The 26452-nt window shown below is 54.9% G+C and overlaps 1 protein-coding gene across 2 annotated transcripts in view; it reads right to left on the bottom strand.

Annotated features, from left to right (window-relative positions):
- ADAMTS14 (ADAM metallopeptidase with thrombospondin type 1 motif 14) overlaps positions 1-26452 on the bottom strand; it is an 82391-nt gene that overhangs the window by 43873 nt on the left and 12066 nt on the right. For both annotated transcript variants that reach the window (XM_086679905.1, XM_086679904.1), the window contains 2 exons: positions 14833-14989; positions 6707-6897 (listed from right to left, as the gene is read on the bottom strand). In XM_086679905.1, the coding sequence (XP_086536031.1) occupies positions 6707-6897; positions 14833-14989 (348 nt within the window). The remainder of the gene's footprint in view (positions 1-6706; positions 6898-14832; positions 14990-26452) is intronic.

Below are 26452 nucleotides of genomic sequence, written 5' to 3'. Positions count from 1 at the left end.
CAGAAGGTGAGGCAAATGTCAAGCATTTGGAACAGGGCTTGGAACACATATGTGCTCGATCAGTGGCCTCTCTTGGTTCAGAACTTCTACTTCCCACTTGGGGAGCCGACGAGAGGTCCATTAGGTCAGCCCAGGAATACGGGATTTCAGGAACGTGACCTTCAATATGGCGACCGAGATGCCTGGTATGAAAGTGCTCTGTCGACCATAAATCTTTCATTACCAGGAAGGGTATTTGTCCTCATTGTTATTGTGTCTCTCCTGCCAGGAATCCCAGTATTCACGCCTCTGTGTTAAGCATTGTTCTCTGCCCAAGGGGGCTTGCTTTCAAAAAGCAATATGGCGACTGGAGCTAATACCTCAGGGCAGGACTCCCTGCCACAAGGGTCACCTTGGCTGCGGGGAGTCCTGTGCACTGGAGGATGTTTAGCAGCATCCCCGGCTCCTCCTTCAAGACAGCCAGTAGCATCCCATCCCCTCCGGCTGCGATAAACCAAAAATATCTCCAAACCTTCCCCAGTGCCCCCTGGGAAGCAAACTTGCCTATTAAGAACCACTACCTCAAAGTAAGTAGATTCTGCTCCTAGTTGTGGGGAGCCTCAGATTGCCCTAAAAAGCAGTGGAAAGCATTTTAGGGTGAGACAAGACAAGAGAAAGGCCTAAAAAGAGAGGGAGGAGGAGGATTTGTGTCCTTCCAACGAGCAGAGAGGATGAGCTGCTCGGAGGCTCACATATGCCCGAACGGAAAACGTCTGGCAAAGCAACACTCTCCGTCAGCACGAAAGCAGTGTTTTTGTGGCGTTCCAAACTGGCCTTTATGATGAATATTTAACACAGTTATGTGCCAAGAGAACGCCGCCACCCTCCCAGGCTGAGGCCACCAAGGCCCTGGTCTGACAGTCATCTGTACCCAAATCTCCTGGGCCTCGAAGGGGCACCAAGCTCTTCCAGCAGAGCATCGGAGAGGCTTCAGGAAGGGGCCCGGAAGCAGGTCAGAGTGGGTAGGACTCTCTGAGAGGCACCGGCCAACATCTCTACGGCAACCACGCCCAACACCTTTGTGGCATCAGCCTGGCCAGATGGGGTGAGAGCAGGGTGGGCAGGGAGCCTAGGACTGCCAAGAAAGAGGCATCCGGCTGTGGAACGGCTCAGTGAGGACCGATAAAGGGGCCTGTCTCCTTGCCCTCTCTCTGCTCTGGCTCTGGGCCCTCTGAGGATGCCTGCATCCCCCTGTCCCAGAGAGTCCTCACCGCAGACATTCGGTGACAGTGCCTGATTCTCTCCATGCCCCTGGCTGGCAAGCCTGGCCACAGCCAGGAGCCGAGAGCAGGAAGCAGGCCCGGGGGTGAAGCTTCAGGATCCTGGCTCAGCTACGGAGACCCATTTCGGGAAGAGGCCGGGGGGTGGAGGCTACGATCTTCCTTCTCCCTCCTCCTCAGAGCTGTTTCGCCCCTGGTTCTACCACAGTGGGAGGGGGAGGGGGCGCATGAATTTTGGAATCAGACAGATCTGGGTTCGAATCCTAACTCTGCCACTTACTATCCCGAGCCAAGTCGCTTGGCTTCTCAGAGCCACAGCGGTCAAAGGAATGTCACTGGCGTAAGGCCACTGTGAGGATTCACAGAGCCTGTCTGTGAAGTTCTCAGCCCCGTGCCGGACATGTGGTAGGTGCTGGAACGATACTGTGATATTCAAGAAGGCTCGAGGAGGCTCAGGCTCCGTCTTCTCCTCCCCCCAAATCCAAGCCAGTGCCACCATCAGGCAATGTTCTTCACCCCTCCTCTCCATGCCAGAGCCCATGCTGTCGCCCGAGGGACCTTCCCGCCACAGCTAAACTCCTGAGAGGTCTCCGCAGGCCTGGCTGCCCCCTCATTCCTACGTCTACAATCCCGCCATACGACGATGATCCACCTCACCAAACCCTTTCCCCCCAGGCTGGTTCAGCTCCAAACCTCAAGCCTCTCCCTCCAGTCCACAGGGACGGCTGCCTCCTCTAAGCTCCTTCAGCACTGGCCTCAACGGTTCCCAAACTACTCCGTGGTCTGAGGCTTGTTTTGGCCGCCAGACCAAAGCTTCTAGAATGAGGTCTGTCACACTAGGCACTCACCAAATGCTGAACAAAACTGCTCTTTATGTTTCAAAGCTCTCAAATGGTTCCCTAATCCTGAGGCTTGAAGACGCTTTAAGGAGAGTGACCTGGTGCAGATGGGTAAACTGAGGCACGGGCAAATAAAGTCCCTCAAGGGCCCACGAGCATGTGAGGGAGGGAAGGGGGGGGGAGTCCTTGCCACCATGTGCAGTTGCATAAATATTTATAGCACATCCCCAGGTTAATGCAAAGGAAAACTGAGAGGCAGGATACCCTGAGAGCTGCCAGTGAGCAGGGCCCCATCAGATGGTTCTGAGGGTTTCACTAACGGCTTCTCCCCCTCCTCCAGGGTTAGCACAATAGGACCATACATCCCGGGAATCGGATCTCTCCCTGATCCTGCTAGGCCAGCCCCGGCCCCGCAAATCAGGATCAGAAATGGTCACAGGCCGGCAGGCACTTTAAGGGGACAGCAAAGGGACACCCTTTATACTGGCTGCGTGAAATCCCTCAGGAAATTAGTGCTTTGAGCTTCAAGCATCCCAGCCAAATAAAGTTCCCACACAATGGACAGGATGAGCTGCCGGTCCCCCAGGAGGAGAGGTGGTTGGCCACCCATCCACTCACCAACGTGGGCCAGAGCTCTCGCTGGCTGCCCTCCGCACCTGCGACATCAGAACGCAACCTCCCAGAAGATCCCCCTATGGCGAACCATCCGCCTTGTATGGTTCATCAAGCCCCCCAATTCTTCTTGGGGAACAAGCTCCTGTAGACCCTCCCCATCACTTTCTAACTTTCCCCCTCCTCTCCTGGGCAACTTCATCACCATAAAAAAGGACAGAAAGTATAAACAAGTGTAACCGCAAACGTTATTTCCCATTTGTTCTCCTAAAAACCTACTTGTCTTTCCTAAATAAGCCTATTTGTCCTAACCGTACAAGCCTTTTGCCAACTCTCTTTCCCCTTAGGTATATAAGTTACAAATTCAAATCACCCCTTTGAGCGACTCATCACTAAGCATCCCCACAAATACACGTATTGTACATGATGATCTTTCATCAGTTTAAATTGCAAGCCCCTGGAACTGAAACTAGGAGGATAGAGGGAAAGTTGTCTTTCCTCCCTGACATCTGGGTCACCAGCCAGAGACAGCACTACCAGGCATGAGGCTTCAGACCTCTATGCAGAGGCCATGTGAAGAGGGTTGGCTCCAAAGTGACAGAGCAGGCCTCAGACCCCAGGCCTGTGGCTTGAACAGATGGAGACAGGATAGCCAGACCTCTCACGGGGTAGTCGGGAGACTGGAGTAAATGAAGTCACATTTACAAGGAGTCTGGCTCCCAGTGCTTGCTCAATGACGGTAATGACTTACAAGGGGATGTTATTTGCAGTTGTCTGGGGACACACAGCAAGGTAAAGGCTCTGAGGGCAGGGACCCCATTTTCTACTCCTCTGAGCCCTCCACTATAGAAGCCATTTTTTGTCTGCATGCTTGGCTTCCCCACTATCTAGGAAGAGATTCTGTTCCACCTCGCCCCCATGCAAGGTGTTGGGCTCCACCTGGGGACCCAAGCCAACCCTCCAGTCATAGCAATTAGTCAAGGACAGCCACCTGATTGACCCAGGCCAGCCTTCCCTAGAAACATCGGGGGGATTCCTTTGCCTTTGTGTCCTGGGAGCAGGAAGTATGGGGCCTGGGGTGGCCCAATGGGCCTGTTTCCTGCCATGGAGAGAAAAAGCCTGGCTCCTATTGGCTTATATCACCAAGAGGACAAATAGGGAGGTGAGAGAGAGAGAGAGAGAGAGAGAGAGCGAGCGAGCACCCTACCGGACTAACATCCACTCCCATCATGCCCAATGCCCAGCACGGGGGACGCACCTGGCTGTGAACCAATGAACGCACGACCATCAACACTGGAGAGTGAGGCCAGCTGGGAAGCAGGGCTCCGGGAAGCCTGTCCCACCCTTCCAGATCCTGCTGACCTGCTCACACTTTAGTCCAACCAACGCACATTTAAGGAGAAAGAAAGCAACAGAATGCTCACTGGAGGCACCCAGATGGGAGGCCACAGACCATGAAAGAGAGCCTTTGGTCTTCCCCAGACTCCCAACCCTCCACCACTCCCGCCCAGGCCTTCTCTCCTCACCCCTATTCCCAGGCCAGAATCTAGAAAGGGAGAGACAGTGGCGAGGCCAGCTCTTGGGGGAGGTGGGGGAGGCCCCACCACTTAGTTGCTTAGGATGGTCACACAGCCAGAATCCAGGGGTGTGTCCCCAGTGAGGTTGCTAGCCTTCTAGCTTCAGGAACAAAGACGCAGCCCATAAGTCGGACGGGCCACCAGACTCCCTGCCATCCCCGGGAAGGGCTTCCTACCTGGGACCCTGGCCAGGCCTCAAGCCCGGAGAATAATTATAACGTGTACCTTGCTTGAAACTATGTGTCCAAAAGACACTTTTCGCCTTATCTGAATCTGATTCCACAGAAGCTACGTTACAACTGAGAACCGGATACTTGATAACAATGCAAAGTGTCTATAGATGCACGAATCTCTTCTACCCCGTGAAAAAGCCAATTTCGTTCTGTTTGCACATTCATTTCAAAATCCCTGATCGTAAATGTTTCCATTCTTTCAGAATGGTCCTTCTTTCAGAAGGGTTCTCTTCTGAAAGGGTGGTTAACACTTGCCTGGTTCCCTCCCTGATGAGTGAGTAAACTAAAATCTTTCACACTTGCCCGCTTTTATTTCTGTATGAGCGTCAGGATTTGACCTTTTCCTGAAAAGTATCCTTTAGCAAACGGAAGGACTCTGGGGCTGTGAATGGGGTCTGGTTCACAGGCTCACACTCCTGGGGTCTTCAGCCCCCGCTCTGGACCCAAGACCCAGGCTCCCAGCACCTGAGGGCTTCCTAAGCGTTCCCCTGCCCCCACCTGCTGGCTCCAGGGGCCAACCCTGCTTTCCCACTGATGGGATCAGTACTGGGCTGTGTGGCCTCAGGTTGGGCTAACCATCTACCGAGTCTGGGCGGGTGGTCAAGGGCTCCAGGGAGGTGGGTGTGTCCATATTCATAATCACCTGCCCTGCCTCACAAACAGCCCAACGTGGTAGCCTTTGCTCTTAAGAGTCCCACACGTCAGGCTCCTTAAGGGACAGAAGAATTCATATCCCAACAAAGAGGAGGCCGGGGGCGCAGTCCCCCCCTCCCTGGGGCTCAGTGTAATTGGATCTGACTTCTAGCCCCACCCCCCTTTTCTTTACACCCGTATTATGGACACAAACCTGCTACCTTTCTGTCCCCTGCTTCTTCAACGACCCACTCACCCACTCCATACATACCCATCACCCGTTAGGGGTCCGGGACTGTGCTGTGTTCAGCTGGGGCTCAAAAAAAGTATAAGACAAGACCCCAACCCACCCCTTCAGAGGCTTAGACGAAGGACCACTTCTACACACACACAGACAGTACAGCTCCAAGAACAATGAAGGCGGGCCGGTGTGGGCGCCCCAAGAGATGCCTCTTTGGCATACCGATTATTTTTTGAACATGTATCTATTTTTGAGAGAGAGCAAGTGTGCGTGGGGGAGGGGCAGAGAGCGGGAGACAGAGGATCCCAAGCAGGCTCCGAGCTGTGAGCACAGAGCCCAATGTGGGGCTTGAAACTCACGAACCCGTGAGATCACGACCTGAGCCGAAAGCAAGAGTCGGCCGCTTAACCGACTGAGCCACCCAGGAGCCCCATAAGCAGCTTATTTTTTTTTTATTTTTTTTAACATTTATTTATTTTTGAGACAGAGAGAGAGAGAGAGCATGAACAGGGGAGGGTCAGAGAAAGAGGGAGACACAGAATCTGAAACAGGCTCCAAACTCTGAGACATCAGCACAGAGCCTGACGCGGGGCTCGAACCCACGGACCGCGAGATCATGACCTGAGCCGAAGTCGGACGCTTAACCCACTGAGCCACCCAGGCGCCCCATAAGACGGTTATTTTTAAGAAACTGCAGGCATATGAGAAGCTCCGAAAACCCCAGCGGAAGTTACCCTTTCGTGGGAGACATTTACATGTATGAGGGAAATGTCCGCCTGTGAGGGTATTTCGTAGCTGTACCAAAAGCGGGGGATGATTCAGTCTCCGGAAACTCTTACCGAGGCAGGTGAAGACGTCAATCTGCACAACCACCTTTCTGTTCCCTGTGCACCAAACAAAGGCCCCCTTCGGGACCTGGGATCTGGCCCCCCCACCAGCAGATTGAAGGCTCCTTGGCCAATCTTCCCGGCCTGGGATCGGGCATTTTCTCCAGAAGGGGAGTCCCAGGGAAGGCCCCTCGACTCCTGGGCAAGCAAAGCCCCTGGCCACGCCTGCCTCAGGCTCTGAATGTGTCCCAGCCCTGAACCCACTGGCCCCAGGCCCCGGGTTGCCAGGGGCCGGCGCCGATGGCCTACGGGCCTCTCAGCCCGGGGCGGGTGTCAGGCCAGCTCAGGCTTGGGTCACTGCTGGGCTAGGGAGCGAGCAGTGCATCCATCAGACAACACCAGGCCCGAGAGAAATCATGTCCTGAGCAACACTGGTGGCCATCCCCCCCCCCCTCCGCCCCGTTTTGGGACGTGAGGACACTCACGATGTTCATGAGGGTAAGGACGTAGTTCTGCACGTGCTCCTTGCCGTGGAAGCGCACCACGGAGTCATCCACCGCGAGCAGCACCTCGATGCTGTAGCTGCCCGCCTTGGCATGCCGCCGCTTCCGCTCCCCGTCGCCCAGCTGGTTGCCCACCAGGCCCAGCAGGTTGGGGAGGTCGCCCGGGCCAAAGGCTGCCAACCGGGATGGGAAGAGAGACAGAGGTCAGAGCCGCAGGAGAAGCTGTCGCCCAGAGGCCGCCCGCCAGCCCGCTGTGCCCCGTCACGTGTGCCCTCTTCCTGCCTCTGTAAGAAGCCGACTCAGCGTGAGGGTTCCTCCCACACCTGCCACCTCGGGGGCACAAGCCCTTTTCCAGGAGCTAGGCCACGGCTGAGGCTTTGAGGCGAGGAACACGGAGAAGGGGGACCTCTCCTGGACTCGCAGGCCTAGGTCCCAGGTCCCACTCAGCCCTATCTTCCCCGCGTGACCCAGCCCTGCCCCTTCACTCCTCCCGTGACACAGGATGAGCCCTCCTTGATCTCTCACCCAGAAGGTTGCTGTAAAAATCAAACGTGGGGGGGCGTCTGGGTGACCCAGTCGGTTAAGTGTCCGACTTCGGCCCGGGTCATGATCTCGAGGTTCGTGAGTTGGAGCCCCGCGTCGGGCTCTGTGCGGACAGCTCAGAGCCTGGGGCCTGCTTCGGGTTCTGCGTCTCCCTCTCTCTCCACCCCTCCCCTGCTCGTGCTCTGTCTCTCTCTCCGTCTCTCAAAAATAAGTAAACATTAAAAAAATTTTTTAAATCAAACAGGGCAGTAGGTGGGAACTTCTCAGTAAAGGAAAATAATCCTGGTGTTACTGTAGCCCATGCAGGGCATTTTAGGAACCCCTGGATATGTCCCCTCAAGTCCCTCTCTCCATCATCGCCAGCCCCCCAAAATTTCACCACCACTGCTTTGCCTTTCGGCAAAAAGCAAAAGATGCATTTAACTAGGAGCTATGAACTTATATAATCTAAGCGTTGTCATACTTTTCCTATAAAGGACCAGATAGTGAATATTTTACGCTTTATGGGTCCTACAGTCTCAGTCAGCTATTCAGTTTGGCATAAAAGTAGCCACAGATAATATCAAAGCAGACCAGTGTGTCTTTGTCCCAGTAAAACTTAATTTCCGGTGCTGGGTGGCTCAGTCGGTTAAGCATCCAACTCTTGATTTCGGCTCAGGCCATGATCTCAGGGTTTGTGAGTCCAAGCCCCAGGCAGGACTCTGTGCTGACAGTGGGGAGCCTGCCTGAGATTCTCTGTCCCCTTCTCTCTCTGACCCTCCCCCACACGTACCTGTGTGCATTCCCTCTCTCTCTCTCTCTCTGTCTCTCTCTCAAAATAAATAAACTTAAAAAAAAATTAATTTCCCATGGTGGGCCTTAGTTTGCTGACCTCCAGTCTAATCCAATCCAATCCAATTCTTACAACTCTCAGGTTACTGCCCCCAATATACAGGCTAACAAACTGAGGTCCAGAGTAGCTTGTCCAGGTCTGTCTGAATCAAGACACCAGGCTTTGAAGCGTCACCATCGGTGCTGCTACTTAGAAAGGTAGCACCTTAAGTCGTTATCAGTCATTTGCACCATAGTCTGAATAAACTGCAGCAACATTTGTTGGGGCGGTGGAGTTGAGGGTTCATGAGGACCCGGTGGGAAAAACCAATGAAGGGGAGCAGAATTTGCCACCCCAAAATACGTCTCTGTGGTGTGAGGATTATTTCAGGCTGATTATTCTTTTTTTTTTTTTTAATTTTTTTTTTCAACGTTTATTTATTTTTGGGATAGAGAGAGACAGAGCATGAACGGGGGAGGGGCAGAGAGAGAGGGAGACACAGAATCGGAAACAGGCTCCAGGCTCTGAGCCATCAGCCCAGAGCCCGACACGGGGCTCAAACTCACGGACCGCGAGATCGTGACCTGGCTGAAGTCGGACGCTTAACCGACTGCACCACCCAGGCGCCCCAGGCTGATTATTCTTAAGAAACAGCAGACACGGGAAAAGCTCTGGAAATTGAGAAGTGACCCTTTAAGGGAAATCTCCGTTCATAAGGGGGAGATTACTTCCCTGCACCAGGAAGAAGGATGACTCTAAATCTCTGGAAACTCTTTATCAAAAGAGAGGGAAATGACTTAAATCCACATAACAACCTTGCCCCTGTTTGCTGGGTTTTCCTGGTAACCTCCCATCAACTCACCGCTCCTTCCCACCCACCAACATTTTCTTTTGTCTTTAGCTGATGTTAGGGTGGTGGCTTGGACCATTTGGGGGAGTTACTCAATTTTCCTGAGTCTCTCCCACATACACAGAAGGTATCCATGTAGTTAAACTTCTGATTGCTTTATCTTTGTTAGTCTGTCTTTTATTACAGGGTGCCTCAGCCAGAACCTAGAAGGGTAAAGGGAAAATTCTTTTTCCTCCCCCACACTAAGAAAGTCAGATAAGAGGCTGGGGTCTCTTGAGAAGACTCCAAAGCCTTAACATTTCATGATTCCCCTCCATTCTACCCTGAAGTTCTGACACTTGTACCATTAACTTTTCTTTTCTTTTCTTTTCTTTTCTTTTCTTTTCTTTTCTTTTCTTTTGAGAGAGAGAGACTGAGTGGTGCAGTGGGGGAGAGGGAGAATCCCAAGCAGGCTCCTCCCTGTCAGTGCGGCTCAAACTCACGAACCATGAGATCATGACCTCAGCCAAAACCAAGAGGTGGATGCTTAACCAACTGAGCCACCCAGGTGCCCCATACCATTAATTTCTGAGAATATCCAGTTATGCGAGAACCCTCCAGAGAGTGGGACAGGAACTAAGGATAGGAAAATGCCACCAATACGTCCCCAGCATGTATCAAGGGGAATGACTGCAGGAGGGGCCTCATACTTACTTGGTGGGTGGATGGTAGGTGAGTGGGAAAGGTGGGAGCCCCGCCCTTGAACCCACTGCCTCCCCTGGGTGACAGAGAAAGAACCAGATGGTAACAGTACAGTGACTTCAAGGCCTACAGGAGGACTGACGAGGGAAGGCTTCCACACCAAGACCCAAACCAGGACTGGGGGGTTGACAGAGGCTTCTGGAGGAGGGGACACCTAAGCTGGGCCAGACGGGGCGCGGGAGACAACCTGTTGGAACACGGGGAACAGAGGGTCCCCAGCAGTGGGAACTGTATTAGCAAAACCCACTGCGAGCAAGTGTGGGGTGAAACCATCCACAGTATGCGTGACCCTTGGGGACGATTCAACAGGTACCTTGGCAGAGACCCAAGATCTGCCTCTAAGCCTCTATCGATATGGATACTTCAGGAACTGAAATCTGAGGACAGGGCAACAGGGAGCCACGGGACCCTGCTATGGTTTCTTTTTCTCTTCCCTTTGGTTCGGGGCTCTAAGGAAGGAAAGCACTAGACTGAAGGGCTGGAAAAGCGTGTGCGCGCTGGCTGAGTGGAGAAACCAGAAACGCGCGGCCAGCCCTCCGAGTGATGCACAGCCTGGGGAGCCGGGCCCGGGCCGGTGTTGCCCTCACTAGGCCTGACACAAGCACTCCCGGCGGCCTGGTGCCTGAGCCCAATGGTGAGTACAGAGCCCAGAGGCAAATGCCTGGGACAGGGGAAGGAGACCCCCCAGGAGGGGAGGAGAAGGAGCAAGCGCTCTCTCCACGGAGCAGGGAGACTAAATAGCGGCCACTCCCAACATGTGAGCAGTGCCCACAGGTTGACAGGCTGCAAGTGAAAGGTGGACGTGACCCCTCACGGCTCTCCCAGCCACAGGCCTGTCAAAGGGAGGCTCGGGGAGGTCACCTGACTCATCCCAGGTCACACAGAAAGTTAATGGCAGAAGCCCAGAATGGAAACCCAGGGCTCCCACCCTCACGTGATCACGCCCTATCAGGGCCCGCCCGGATTTCCCTCCCAGCAAAAACAGTGAGGAGCACTGGGCAGGGCCTACTGACGTCAACCATAGGCCCTGGAGAGGTGCCCCCCACACCCTCTTCTGTCTCTCAGGCCAGAAACAGGTAACCTTCCAAGAGGGGAGGGTGGGGGCGGCAGGCCCCCGGGGGGGTTTTCCAGAAGCCCACCCAAGACGCCCCACGAGAATGTGAAATGGTGCAGCCGCTCTTGCAAAGCAGTTTGGCAGTTCCCCAAAAGACAAGTACGGCGTTTCCACAGGACCCAGCAACTCCACTCCCAGTTACATACCCAAGGGAACTGAAAACATACATCCACACAACAACTCGTCCGTGAACGTTCACAGCGGCGTTATCCTAATAACCGAAAACCGGAAACGACCCACGCCGACCCAGAGGCGAAGGGATAAACAAAATGTGGTGCATTCGTGCAGTGGAAGACCACCCTGCCACCAGAAGGGGTGAAGTAATGCCACGAGCCACACGCGGCTGAACCTCACATGCGGGGCGAGAGAAGCCAGTCCCAGAAGGCCTGCGTGATGCCGTTTACGTGAGCCATCCTGAGGCACATCCATAGAGGCAGAAGGTAGGCTGGCGGTCGCCAGGGGGTTGGAGAGGGGGAAAAGGGGAGTGACTGCTAATCAATGGGCCACAGGGCTTTCTAGGGGAGCGACAGAAACGTTCTGGAATCAGATAGTGGTGATGGGTGCACAACACTGTAACCATAGTAAAAATCCACTGAAATGTATACTTGAAAATGATATAAATGATGGCTTTTATCTCAAGTTAAAACAACAAAAAAAGACGGGGCACCTGGGTGGCTCAGTCGGTTAGCATCTGATTCTTGACTTCGGCTCAGGTCATGATCTCGTAGTTTGTGAGTTCGAACCCCATGTTCACGTTGATATCACAGAGCTGGCTTGGGATTCTGTCTCCCTCTCTGTCTTCCCCTCCCCAATCACTCCCTGTCTCTCTCTCAAAGTAAATAAAAATAAACTTAAAAAAAAAAAAAAAAAAAACGCTGGGGCGCCTGGGTGGTTCAGTCGGTTGAGCGTCCGACTTCGGATCAGGTCATGATGTCATGGTTTGTGGGTTCAAGCCCCACATCAGGCTCTGTGCTGACAGCTCAGAGCCTGGAGCCTGCTTTGGATTTTGTGTCTCTCTCTCCGCAACTCCCCCACTCGCGCTGTCTCTCAAAAAATGAATAAACGTTTAAAAAAAATTAAAATAAATAAAAACAAAACAAAACAAAAGCAGCAGCACTAGCCCCAAGCCCCAGCCTGGCAGGCTTCCCCTGAAAGGATGGGCCGCCCTGCTGTCTGATGCCTGCCCCCCCCCTCCCTTGCCACAGAGCTGGAACTCTGGCCACAGGTGCACATGGCCCCGAGGCAGACTGTTCCCTCCTCGGGCAGGACCTGTAGGGTGGTAAGGGGTTATTGAGAGCGGGACCATGGGTTGAGGAGGGAAAGGGCAGCATTAGGAGCACAGCAGCATCCAGGACACAGCCCCTGAGGCCCAGGCAGTGTCCATGGGGGAGTCTCTGAGGGGTTGGGTGGGGACCAGCTAGACCTGGAGATCCAGCCAAGGGAATTTCTACCTCCAGACTCTGAAGTTTAGTGTGCCCCCAAGTTCATTGGCAAATGTCAGATACTTCTCCAGTGGAGCCCAGGTGCCTGAAGCCCTTCCACAGGCCACAGCTCAGCTCGAAAACCAATCTGATGGGTCTTCTGACACCTCCTCTCCTCGCTTGAGGAAAGCCAGACATATCCTGGGGAGTAGCAGAGCTCATGTGAAGGAACAAAGACTCGGTATCTGTCCTCCAGGAACTGCCTCCCCCCAACCCCCCAGCCTATTTGGGACAAGAAGAAGTCCTGGGAGAAATCCGGAGCGCTCGAGGGTCCAAGAGAGGGGACACCTGAGCTGGGCTGACACTTGGGCAGCATGGAGGCAGACAGAGGTGGAGGAAGGTGCTTGGCCTGAGGCAGACTTCTCAAAAGCCCACTTGCTGGCAGCTAAGCAGGTTCCGACCGGCTGGCCTAGGCCTCTGAGGCATTGCTCTGTGCCAAGAAGTATACCCACCCCTGAAGTGAAACCTTCTGTCCTGATCACGAATGATAAACGGCGACAGACACACCTAGAAATGCTAACCTACTCACCGGGCTCAGACCCACCGCTGGTCTTGAAAGAACAGTGAGTGAGCGTCCCAGGTTTCCAAAACGCCCTCCATTGCCACCTGTCTTTCTAAGGAAAGACACGCATGGGCCTGAGGCATGGCATCACCCATGGGCCCATGACGTTCAGCTGAGAAGCCTGATGACGCAAGCCCCGGCAGCCTTCCTGGGCCTGAACGCCAACTCCGCGAGCGCAGCGGTTTGAGTTTCCCTGCCACTGACCGTGGCGGCAGGCAGTGTGGCTGGTTCCAGGCCCATGGCCATGGAGCAGCACTTCTCCAGGGTCTCCCCAAAAGGGGAGATTTATGCTTTTTGATTCAGAGCTGGCCTCAGGTAAAGTGGAGCCCAGTGAGACTTGTCCTTCTTCCCAGCTACAGTAGAAGGCACGGTGCCGTCCCACTCTGCCCTTGAGATTCACCCCAGCCCCCCCCCCCCCCCACCGAGACTCCACCAAGTCCCTGCCCCCCCCTCCCGTGCCCCCACCCCAGGCCTGCAGAGCCCTCCACCACTCAGCTCAGCCTCTGGTGCCGTGGCTTCTCTCAAGAGGGGCACCAGGAGAGCAGCTGGTACTTCAAAGGAGGTAGTGTATGTGGGGACAACTGGTTTCCACGCATTCCTTCACGCTATGCCCAACCCCACCGGGGCCCTGGCAGGAGGGTGTGGTCCACTCACGGCCAGATTTCCACCCAAAGCCTTCTCACGTCCTCCTGGCCAAAGGGGGCTTTGGGACAAAGCTAAGTTGGACAATGAAGCTGGCCATGGGCCCAAGACTAGCACGCGTAGCATCCACTGGTTCATTCACGCAAGCATGGGCCCCGAGTACTGGTGGTATGCGGGCTCCTGTGCCGACAGCCAGGGTGCCAGGACACCCCTGCTCTCAGGGGCTCTCACCCTAACGTGTCACTGGTTACCCTAAGAACAATACTGTAGTAAGAACAATCGTTCACCAAACACCTGCTGCGTGCCAAGCTCCATGATGGAATTTTTATACCCACTATCGCTAATACACCCAAATCTTAAGAGATCAATAATAAGCATCCCTACTCTACAGATTAGAAAAATAGGTTCAGAGATTTTAGTCAATTGGTTAGGGTCTCACAGCAGACAGTGTTGGAGGCAGGATTTAAAAATGCTCTGTTGGGGGGGGGGGGTCCATGGGTGGTGGTTCAGTTGGTTGGGTGACTGACTTCAGCTCGGGTCATTATCTCATGGTTCGTGGGTTCGAGCCCCGCATCGGGCTCTGTGCTGACGGCTCGGAGCCTGGAGCCTGCTTCGGATTCTGTGTCTCCCTCTCTCTCTGCCCCTCCCCTGCTCTCTCTCTCTCTCTCAAAAATAAACATTTGGAGAAAAAATGGTCTCCTGGGGGCACCTGGGTGGCTCAGTCAGTCGAGCATCCGACTCTTGACTTCGGCTCAGGCCATGATCTCACGGTCGTGAGACTGATCCACGCATAGGACGCCACACTGACAGCATGGAGCCTGCTTGGGATTCTCTCTCTCCCTCTCTCTCTGCCCCTCCCCTGCTCACGCAAGCGCCCTCTCTCTCTCCCTCTCTCTCTCTCAAAAAAGAAAAAATAAATAAAATAAAAATAAAAATGGGCTCTGGGACACAAACCTACCTCTGGTGCCCTGATACCTGGAAGTCTCCCTACAAACGCCCTAAGAACTTCCTTAAGCTTCCTTAAGCCCTAAGTGGCTTCCTAAGCCACTTCCTGTGGCTCCCACGGGCTGAGTGAATTTTTAGGGGGAAGAGCTAACTGCAACCATTGCACCTTCTGCTGGGCAGGGAAGACAGCCTTCCAAAGCAATGTGGAGCCCCTCAGAGACCTCCGGAGTCCCTAGGGCCACAGTTCAGGGGGGCTCGAGTAGCTCACCCGCCAGCTGTAATGGTCCCTAAGCCCCACTGGGGTTTCTCGGCTGGTATACACGGTCCAGTCCCACCTCGCGGAGGAGAAGGCTGAGGCCCGGACTTGACCGCGCGGGACGTGGACGGAGGCGGAGCTCAGGGACCCGCCCAGTGCCTACCTTCATTGTGAAGGTCCCCTCCAGGCTCCGCCCACTCCTGCTGGTCGACTTCCCGGCGGTACACCACGTGTGTCCTCCCGCTGGCCTCCTTCTCCTGCTGCCCCCACTCCAGGGGCTCTATGAAGTAGTCGGTGCTATCGGTGCGGATGAGGCCCGCCTGAGCCGGGCAACGCAGCAAGCGGGAGCAGAGAGGGGGGAGAGAGAAGAGGCGTGAGTACACAGCCCGGGACAGGCGAGCATCTGTGACCGCGAACGTGTGTGACTACACGGGTGCGGACCCTTCCTCGAGGGCCTCGGGGAGCCCTGGGATTCCAGCAGGGAAGTGCGCGGGCGGGTGGTCGGACGCCGAGCAAGGGGGCCCAGGTCCATTTCGGGCAAAGCGGATCCGCTTGTACTGTGTTGTGGGGAGCTCCTGGGGTTCCACCTAACGTTTCATTTCACCAAGGCCTCCAGAGCTTAAAGGGGGTAGGGGGAGGCAGGAAAGGCATTGCGATACATACGCACACACACTGCCTCGGGCACAGAATTCCACCCCAAAGCGCCATCACACAGATTGGCCTTTAACACCTCCCCCCCCCCCCCCCCCCCCCCCGACAAGGCGGGGAGATTCCTACCTGTAAAGGTTAATGATCCTGCACATGGGTGCCTGTTCCCACTCCCACACAGCGTGCTATTATGTCAGCTTTAAAGCACGTGGGCACGTCCACCAGGGACGCAGTTCATGTCTGCTGACCATAAACGAGCCAGGATAGGGCACAGGAATAAACGCTCTGTTTTTAATCTAATTTTTTTTTTTTTTGCCTGCGTCAAAATAGTCCTGTAAAAATAATCAGCTGTTGGCCTGGGAAACAAAAACATTAAAAATGCAACCTTGGCCAAGCCCCACAAATGTGTTATTAGATGAAGGCAATAATCACAGGGGCCAATGAAACACGTGTGCAGCCCCCCCCAGCCCACACCCTGGGGTCAGCTCTATAGAGCAGTCAGACCAGCGCACCTACTACAGTGCCTGGAAAATAGTAGGCAATCCTTAATGAATTCCTTCACTCATTCCACACGTATCTATTGAGTGCCTTCTACATACCAGCAGTGCTCCAGACCCCGGGAAGGCAGCTGTGAACACAAGGTGGTGAACGAAGGAACTATTTTTATAAATCTATCAGACGTTCTCCACTTGAGCAGGAGCAGCCATGCTTCTATGCAACTAAACTCCACCAGCTTCCCCACCTCCCCCTGTTCCGAGATGACTTCTTGGGGCATCTCCTCGAAGATCTCCTGAGCACGAGTCAGCAGCCACTAATCCTCTCCTGCCAAAGCTACTGCAGCCCCTCGAAATCTGGCATCCCCTGCCCTGTGTGGCCCCCAGATCTCAGTGCCTCACACGAGGGATGCAGGCTCCGGAATGAATGATCTGCACGGCACAGGGCTGGGCTGCGAGGCACTACCATCCAATTCGCCCCTCCTGCCCACAATGATGGACCGCACAGACCTTTCAAGTTCACCAGGCCTGACCCAGTCTGAGGCTTCAATCCCTCAACAACATCCCTAGTCAGGGGGCTCTTAACTTTTGCTTGGATGCCTCTAGCAACAGAGAGCTCTCTCCCTCAAGACACAACCTGTTCTGTGCAGGGACAGTGGTGACGTTTAGTGAGCTGAAACACACTTCCCTACATTCCACCCTTTGCAAAGTCCTATTCTCCCTGGGATTAACAACAGTATCTTATATAACAGCCACTTATATTGACATATTTCACCTTTACAACAACCTTGTAAGGCAGATGCAAATATTAGACCCATTTCATGGATGAGGAAACAGGCTCAGAATGGTTAAGAAACTTGCCCAGTCACCCAGCAAGTAAGCGACAGAACTAGAATAAGAGCCCAGCTCCGTGTGGCTCTTAACCAGGAGGCTCTGTTACCTTAGGCCATCCCAGGGCCCCACTTCTGCCCCCCCGGGGGCCACTCAGCAAGGAAACTTCCCTCCCATACTCCCATCTATACGTCCCTGGGCTTCCCATCTAGTCTGAGCTTACAGAGCAAGCAGGATGTTCACATCCTACCTCTGGGCAGAGGGCTTCCCGGAAGCCAGGCCACCTCCCACATGGATGTGAGAACAGAGGAGAAACTTCCGCACACGGCCCTAAAGGGAACGGACCCCACCATCCCCCAGGCGACTCCCAGCCTGAAAGGATTCTCACCCCACACACCATCCCCATCACACCCTCAGCCCTGCTCTGTCAGAAGTGGAAGCCCCAGGATTCCTGGGTCTGGTCCAGCCCCATGCCCACAGTCCTCTCCCCAGGCAAGAGTTACCAAACCCCTACCTGCCCATCCTGGCTAACTGGTAAGGACAAAGACCTGTGATATAACAACCTGGGAAATACGTTTCAAATCCCTCTGTGACTATGGGTCCCACCACACCCCAGGGGTCAAAGACAGCACTTGCAGCAACGCTCCTGCTCCGTTTTGTGCATCGTTTCTGGCCCTGACAGAGAGTTCTTGCCCCGGATGGGGCGCCCCGTGGGTCTCTGAGAGCCTCCTCCTGGAGAGCGATGGGCGGGCAGGCTCAGCCGTCAGATCAGGAAGTGGGCTGGGCAGGTCCCTCCCCCGTGGCCCTCGGTTTCCCCATCCACACCATGAGAGGTTTGGCGGGCTGTCTTCAGCTCTGCCTTGGCCGGGAAACCAGGCACCGCTTGGGGCAGACAAATTGGCAACGGGAACTTTCTGGCTCTCTGCCCCCTTGCCAAATTACTCCTGTCTCTCAATTTATGAGATGTTTGTATTTCTGAAAAGTGGTGGCTAATTTTAAAGAACTACAATCAAATCAAATTTCTGTAGAAGAAATCAAGAAAAGAGGAAAACATATGTTGCTGGAAGACAAAAATACATTGCCGTTTCACCCATACCTCCTTCTCTTCAAAACAGTAAGTTGGCAGAAATATATATTAGAAAGGTTCTTCATGCAACACAAACAGTTGATTATGTCCAACTGAGCCACATTCTATGCAGGCCCTCAGGCGATTCTCTCCAAATGGAAACTCTCCAGTGCACAGGCCTGGCCGCCATCAGCCAGGCTCTGGACTCCTTTACTACAGCTGCTACTGAGGGGCCTCTCCTGGGAGGTGAGTGGCGGAGGGGGACCTGTTGGACGTTTCCAGGATGGCTGGTGACGTCATTTTAGGGGCAAAGGCAATGCCTTCTGCCGTATCTTCATCCAGAGGCCTCCAGGCCATGCTATCCCAGATTTTTTAGGCCTGCTTCCTTTCAGGGGAAGCCCCAGGTCCAGAGGGGAAGTCCAGGGCTCCTGAAGGAGACGGGTCACGTGGTGATGGGGGAGGTAGGTGTTGGCGTATCCTTGTATCCTGCCTTAGGTCATAATTGAGCAAGTTCAGTTGCTCATTGGTAACCGTCTATCATCGGGATGAAGTCCCAAATGTTTCAGCAGATAACGGAAGCCGCGTTATTTTAGAATGAGTATGTGTATGTACGTGTGTATATATAAACGTGTTTATTCTAAAATCGCATGTACTTGCACGTAAACTGGGAGGTGACGGTACAATACACCAATACATCTTGGGGGCCACGGGAAGAGATCCCAAAGGACTGAAATATGTGTCCTTGGAGGTGCCGAGCTCCGGGCTTATATTGAGAAGCTCTCCCGTCAACGTCAGGTCAGGAGCAAGGACCCAGCCTGAGGTCCAGGCACAGGTAAGTGGGGGAACTCCAGGAGGCCAGCTGCAGGCCCTCCCTCTAGGAAAGGGGAGCCTTTCCTCACAAGGAAGAGCCTTTCCTAGTCATCCAGAGCCTCCTGGCTGTGCCCTCCGATTTGCCAACCTTCGCAGAATGCCCAGGAGGGCTTATTTCAAGATGAGAGCCCCGGCGAAGCCGGGTGAGAGGTATGCCAGGTCCCCTCTTTCTTCTCCTTCCAAGGTCAGCCTATGTGGGGCCTTCCCACGGGAGCAAGAAACAGAGCAGGCCTCCAACCAACCAGCCCACCACCTCCCAAGGAGAGCACGTTCTCAGGCCCAAACTCGTTCTGGAAATTCCATTACCAAGGTTTTTTTACTGCCAGCTGTGCTGTCTCAGGTCCTAGGCTTCCAGCAAATACAGCTTGAAACTGTTCCACTGTAGGAAATGAAAGAAGGCCCAGCAAGTGGAGGCTGGGGTGATACACACAACTGGGGGCAGCAAGAGGGTCCGGAACGGCTTCCCTCAGGCTCACCCCCCACCCAGCAACCTGCTTCTGTGCCCGGCCACGCTCCCTCCCCAGACCACGGCACCAGCTGGAGCTCAGAAACCCCAACTGCAGGTGTCTGCCTCCCTCCCACCACCCCCAGGAGGACTTCTTTCAAGATGACAGCCCGACGATCCACTGGGTCCCCTCTCACCGAGCTCATCACGACCTCCAGTGCGTGGCCCCGCTGCTTCATCACGGCCGATACCCCCGACCACGCCCTCACTTCCCTTCTTACCACCCTGGACACGGTAATAATTCTGTGAACGCCCACAGCTCTCTCCCTGCCTTTCCCTCCTTCTCACCGTCTCAGAAGAGCCTCTGCCCTGGTTCAACCCAACCAGCCACCCTCTCCCTGTCTGCACACTGACGCACGTGGTGCCCACTGGTCTCACTTGAGATCAACGGCCACAGCTCTCCCGTGAGCATGATGCCGGCTGGGGATTCTGCTGTGGCTCCCCGCTACACTGATGGCTTAGACTTCGAACACTTCCCACCTCCTGGTCTCCTGTTCTCAAGGAGAAAACAGGCACCGTCGGGCGGGCTCTCCCCTACCCTGCCACCACCCTATGAACTCCCACCCTGCGGGCACCCTGTGCCCTTCCTCACCTCCTGCTCGCCTCCCTCTTACCTCTGCAGAACGCAGCTCCCGCAGTGGGTGCCCCTCTTCCCAGTATCACCGTGCCCACCCTCTCCTGCGCCATTCTGGTTGGCACACAGATGCGCTCAGGGACCTTCCCCTCTGTGAAACTCCCTCCCGGGCCCCGGCCAGCCAGTGCCAGAGTCCCTGCTTCCCTCCGCACTGCGCACGACTGGGCCGACTGGGCCTGTGAAGTGATGCAGCCACTTTGGAAACAGTCTACGGTTCCACAAAACACTACACAGTTACCATATGACCCCGCAATTCCACTCCTTGGCATACACCCAAGAGAAATGACAACATATGTCCACACAAAAACTTGTCCGTGAATGTTCACTGCGGCCCTGCTCACGGTAGCCAGAAAGGAGGACCGGTCCAAATGCCCATCAACAGATGAATGCATCCACAAACAAAAAAAGAGGAAGTACTAGTCCATGCTGGAACACGGAGGAATCTTGAAAACATAATGCCGAGTGAAAGAAGCCAGGCACCAAAGGCCACATATTCTACAATTCCATCCAAACAAAATGTCCAGAATAGGGAAATCCATAGGGACAGAAAGATTAGTGGTTGCCAAGGGCTGGGGTAATGGATGGGGGGTGGTGATAACAAAAAAGGACACGGGGCTTCTTTTTGAGATGGTGAAAATTTGAAAACTCAAATTGAATGATAATTACCCAACTCTATCCATATCATGAACATTCACTGAATTATACATTTTAAAAAAAAAATTTTTTTTTAATGTTTATTTCAGAGAGAGAGCGTGAGCAGGAGAGGGGCAGAGAGAGAGGGAGACACAGAATCTGAAGCAGGCTCCAGGCTCTGAGCTGTCAGCACAGAGCCCGATGTGGGGCTCCGACTCACGAACCTCGAGATCATGACCTGAGCCAAAGTTGGATGCTTAACCAACTGAGCCACCCAGGCACCCTTAAGTTGTACACTTTAAATTAGGTGAGGGGCACCAGGTGGCTCAGTCAGTTGAGCATCCTGACTCTTGATTTCAGCAGGTCACGATCCCAGAGTCATGGGATCAAGCCCCACGTCAGGCCGTGTGCCGAGCTCGGTGTGTGTCCACACTTGGCACAGAGCCCGCTTATGATTCTCTCTCTCTCTCTGCCCCCTCCCCGGCTCATGCTCTCTCTCTCTCTCTCTCTCTCTCTCTCTGTCAAATTAACAAAAATTATAATAAATTAGGTGAACCGCATGGTACATAAACTGTATCTCAGTAAAGCTGTTTAAAAAACACGACATATTCAGGGAGAGGAAAAATGACACAAGGGTGCAAACGGGGACACACGGGCCCCACGGGGCCCCGCGAAGGGACGACGCGTGCCCCTGGGGCTGACACCCGCACACGCGCGGGCAGACAGCAGACACGTCTGCGTGGAGACGACACACAGGCACTCAGACGACAACGCGCGCACGAGCTGCACAGGCTGCCCGTGACCACGGAAGCGTGAGTCAGCACGGCTGGGATAAAAGCCCATGGATGCCGAGATTCCGAGTAATCCAAACCTGATGTGGAAGCCCTGAGCCGCAGGAGCTCTGCCGCAGGAGCTCTGCCGCAGGCTGCACGGCCAAGGCCGGGGCCCCAGCCAGGGCAAGTCTGAAAGCCGATTCTCCCCGAGCTGCAGCCTTGGGGATAGGCAGGAGGAAGGAGCCCCTGAAGGACGGAGCGGACAACCGTCAGGCTTGTCGTCAACTGGTGTGCCCGGCCCTGCGTGCCCCATGTGGGCAGCCTCAGAATTCCCTGAACGGGCCAAAGTCTCGGAAGAAACACCAGGAAGCGGACATCCTCCACCAGCTGGAGGCTGTTATCCGGGGCGACCGCTGGGCCCCCCTTTCCCAGGGCCATGGCCTCTGCAGGCCCCACACCCTGGAAGGTGCTGGGTGAAAGGCTTGCTGGGCCTAGTTCCCCTGCAGCAAGAATCCTTTCGGGGAAGAAGCAATGTGGTCGGTGAGGCGGGTAAATGCAGAGACCTGACAGCCAGGATCCCTGGCGCTGCCCTCCCAAACCGTGTCATCTGGGACAAGTTACCTGACATCCCTTTGCCTCAGGATTATACCGGCATCGATCCTGTGGGTTGCTCTGAGAAATATAAACAGAGCACCTAGCACGGTCCAGGCTCGCGGCAAGGACTGTGCGAATGCTCCCTCTTGCTGCAAGAATATCACAATCAACTCCCCGTGTGCCTGGGAGTCCCACTGGCTCATGGGTTCAGTGCTGGGAGCAGCATTCTGGAACCACAGGATGGTTAGCCTCTAACTCCTGGTGCCACCACGACCTGGCTTTCACCCGCTCAGATCGGTGCCGTAAACAGAAGGAACTGCCCGAGGGAAAAAATACCATGGGTTGAGCACCCTTAAGGGGAAAAGTCCTTAGCAAGGAGAGGCCTTCCTGGTTTAGGGGAGTTTTAAAGGCGACAAAGGGCCTGTCAGAGGTTAGTGGAAACGCACCCAGCTGCTAGGGAGCGGTCTCTGGGTGGCAAAATTGTTGCGATTTCCTTCTCTTTAAACTCTGTAGGTGTCTTCTAACTTTTCTAGGATTCCCCATCTGAAAAGGAAAGTCCATTCTGCACAGAATGTCTGCCTAGTACAACGAGCAAGTAATGATTCCATAAGAATTATTTTCAAACAGGGGCACCTGGGTGGCTCAGCCGGTTGAGCGTCCGACTTCGGCTCAGGTCATGATCTCGCGGTTTGTGGGTTCGAGCCCCGTGTGGGGGCTCTGTGCTGAAGGCTCGGAGCCTGGAGCCTGCTTTGGATTCTGTCTCCATCTCTGTCTCTGCCTCTTCCCCACTCATGCTCTGTCTCTCTCTCTCTCTCTCTCTTTCTCAAATATAAATTAAAAATTTAAGAAAAAAAAAGAATTATTTTCAAACAAAGTTTTAAAAAAGGAGACAAACCCAATGAAGCCCCCCCCCCCCTTTTCTGTCACCCAAATTCCCTGCAAGTGGTGTAATGGCTGCTCCTGGGAGCCAGGCCCTCCCCAAGCCTCAGTTTCCACATCTGAAACCAAAGGGTCACTGGCAGGATGGACTGAGGTCACGAAGCACAAATGCCTCCCTCCCACCACCGAGGTCCTGCCCACGGCAGGGCGGCCAGCCCCTTCCTTCCCCTCCTTCCTTCTCTGGCCCGGCTCTCCTGGCATCCCCGACCTGACCCCAGCTTTTCCATCAGACACACAATAGATTTTTCCAGGAGGCCACAGCAGTGGGTGTCACCGCTAGGTGCCCGTTAGAATCATCAGAGGGATTTGCAGAATTACTGGCACCGAGACCACACCCCAGGCCAACGGATCAAATCTCAGGGGATGTGGCCCAGGCATCAGGATTCTCTCCGAGCTGCCCAAGTGATTCTACTGTGCAGCCAGGCCTGGGAACCACTCATCCAAACTCCGGAAGCTTCCCAACAATGGAATGTTTAAGGGTTCATCCATGTCTCACAAAGAGAGTGGCATCAGCTGGGGCTGTTCGACGAGAATCAGCCGGTCATAATGCAGGAAACGGGGCAAGACAGAGAGGGAATGAGAGGACGAGAAAGTGCCCTGGACCAGGCGGGGCTGGGAAGGGCGTGTCGTGAGCACTTCCCGGGGCTGAGCCTGACCGAGGCCAGTCCCCACCTCGTGTACAGGTGCTTAGGACCCAACCACCTCCTTCCCTCGAGGGGCGGCTCCACTTCGAATGAAGAATAACTCCCCAAAATTGCCCTGAGCTGGGGGGGGGAGGGGTGGAGCTGGGGAGGGGGCTGTGATCTGCTGGGTGGCCAGTGGCAAGCCAATGATGTCGCGGCCACCCAAGCTGGGGAGTCCACAGCACAGACAGTGAAAACAATTAGTAGCAGGGCCTCAATGACCACGATGAAAGTGCTGATTGTCCTCTGGCACTGTGGGGAGCAGTTCCTCGGGTCTTCAAAAGCTTGGTAAATATTCTTTAAATGAAGGGTGTTCACTTTTATGCCAACCACCCCCCCCTCCCCAGCAGCAGAGATCCTGGCCCGGGGGCAGGGCAGGGACGCACGCCTGCAGGTGCTCCGAGACTCCCCATCTGCAGCACACCCCCGCCCTGGAGCCCAGCCAGAGTTAAGGGCAGACCTTGCCAGGCTAGCAGCCACCCGTCCTTTCCATTCCCTGCGCCCAGGAGCCACGTGGCTCTGAGGCACCCCCTCCTATCACCACTGTGGCCCACCAAGCTCGGGCTGGGAGCTTGACCTTGCCCGCTTGGCCCTGAGTCCCCGCAGTGGCAGCGGCTTCAGGACAAGGAGGCAGGAAGCGGCTTTCACATGCCAGGGGGCAGTGTGGACGCCAGGCCCCAGGCTGAGGGGCGGCTCCCTGCACCGAGGCCCCGCAGTCTCCAACCTCCAGCTCAGAGGCAGAGCCGCGGACAGTGGGGCAGCTCCAGGAAGGAGCGTGGCCAGTCCCTCCCACAGCTGGGGGCCAGCCCCCACCGGGTCACTTGTCCCGGCGCAACCTCCCCTCTGAGCCATCTGACATCGCCCCGGCCCAGAGGGGCGCTGACTGGGTTTTAAGCCATGTTCTCCCTACACGAGATCACGCACGTGAAATGTTCACCACGGAGTCTGACACACAGCAGGACTGCAGCCAGCGATACACGGAGGCTGCGGTGGCAGCAGGGACGGTTTCCCAGGCAAGGTGGAGGAGGATGGGAGGACGGAAGGGGGAGCGGGCTTCGTTCGTCGCTCAGATTCCTGTGCAGGGCCCAGCCCCAACCCCCCCGAGAGGCTCCCGACCACTCAGGCCCTCCAGGCATCCCGGCCCTCCTCTGCACGGTGGCGACGAATCCGTATTTGCCGGGCCTCGTGGCTGTCCTTACTCCTGACCTAGCCTTCCAGATTTCTGGCCCCGTCTTCCAGATTTCTTAGAACTCGGACACGTCACCAAACCTTGTCTCTGCTAAGCCCTGTCGGTTACTAGCAACGCAAACGCCCACATCCCAGCCGCTAGGGCCACTCACCAGGTTCCCGACTCACTTTACACATTCACGTACGTCTCTGCAGTTTCTCCTAAACCTCTGTCTGCGGTGCCATTCATCTATTCACTCATTCACTCCTTCATTCATTCATTCATTCATTCAGAGATAATGACTGAGCCAGCCCTGTTCTGGGCACTGGGGACACAGCCCCAAATTCCTCCTCACCTCGGGCTAACGTTCTATCGAGGGGGGAGACAGGCAATCAATAAGTAAAACTAGGCATATCAGGTGGAAACAGCGGTGGGGGAGAACGTTTACACGGAGTACAGAAATGGGATCTGGAACTTTTAAGTAGTGGAGTCAGGGAAGAGGTTACTCAGAAGGTGACATCTGAGAAAAAGTCTGAGGGAGATGGCAGTCTCTGGGGAGGAATGCTCCAAAGGAGGGCAGTCAGGGGAGCACAGCCCGAGAGGGGTGGAGGAGGTCACAGGCGGACAGGGAGGAGGGACCACAGTCCAGGCCTGCTTGGCTTTCCCCGGGTGAGTGTCACGGGAGCGCTTGGACTTAACAAGACTGCTCTGGCTGCTGTCATGCGCAGGGGCGTGGGTGGAGGCAGGGAGATCCGTGAGGGAGGCCACAACCATCACCCCCGAGAGAGGTAGTGTCTGGACCACCCCAGCACTTGTATTTCCTGTCAAGCCCTGTTACACGGGCCCTGCTCCGTACCTGGAACCACGCGTGTTCACGTGGGCCTCCACACCTCTGTCCCTGCTGTGAGCTCTGCCAGGAACGCCCCTCCCGCCCAGCTCAAACGTCACCCCATCGCCGCTCCCTCTCCTGTGGCCTCAGTGGCTCCTGGCAGCGCTCTGTCCCCATCCAGGGGATTTTCTTGTCTATTCTTTGACATGTGAGCTTCAGGAGGACAAGTACTGAGCCACAAACCCCCTTAAAAGAAGCATCCTTGGGGCCAAGCCTCCTTAATAAACTCCCTTGGGCATATCGCCCTTAATGAGAGGTCTGTTCTCCCATAAAATGTGGCCATGGCTTAGGGGACAGCATGTTTTACCTAGAGTCTCCCCATCTACGGACCGTGAATTATGAGGTAACAAAGCATCGAGCAGTCAGCGCTCCCAGGCCAGCAGCCTGTCGGGCCACAGAACACAAGGCCTCTTTGGGCTCGAGGAGCTAATTCGGAGTGTGGGCTCCTGCCAGCCCCAAGGGGCGGAAATGAACCTCTGCTGTGGGGTGGAGGTGATTGGGGGTATGGGTATTTTCTAGACAGATCAAAGGTAGAAATATCTGGTTGGCTTAAAAGCAAAGGCTGACAAAGGGCTTCAGGCAACCCTTGGGGAACAGGGTTTGCATCCAGACCAACCGTGTCCTGCCTGACAAATGCTCCCACCTTCGAACAGTTCTCTAAAAGGGGACCGTGCTTCAGGCCCCTCAGCCCGTGTTACAGAGAACAGAAGAAAAGGAGACTGCAGGGTGTTTCATATTCTCTGACAAGTAACGTGTGCCTCATAGCAGCCCACTGCCCTCCAATATCTTGAAAATGGAGAAAACAGTGGCAATGGTGATTTAGGGCCTAGAAACACCAGAAGGCTCTGTTTGACCTTCAAATCCTGTTAACCAGGAGGCTGACACTTGTTTTTTCTTAGTTGGCTTCCCAGTTTTCGGGGACCCAAGGACACGCAGAAGCTGAGCATCCTACTCTCCCAGTGGGACCCGGGCCCGAGGACTGCCAGCCCGGGCCCCAGAGGGCAAGCACCAGACCAACGGTGTAGGAACACCCTTTTGGGCTCTAAAGCTGTTGCC

The sequence above is a fragment of the Puma concolor genome, chromosome D2, assembly GCF_028749965.1.
Source record: "Puma concolor isolate L17-30 chromosome D2, mPumCon1.1.hap2, whole genome shotgun sequence".
Lineage (NCBI taxonomy): Eukaryota > Metazoa > Chordata > Mammalia > Carnivora > Felidae > Puma > Puma concolor.
This window is presented reverse-complemented; position numbering and strand designations above follow the sequence as displayed.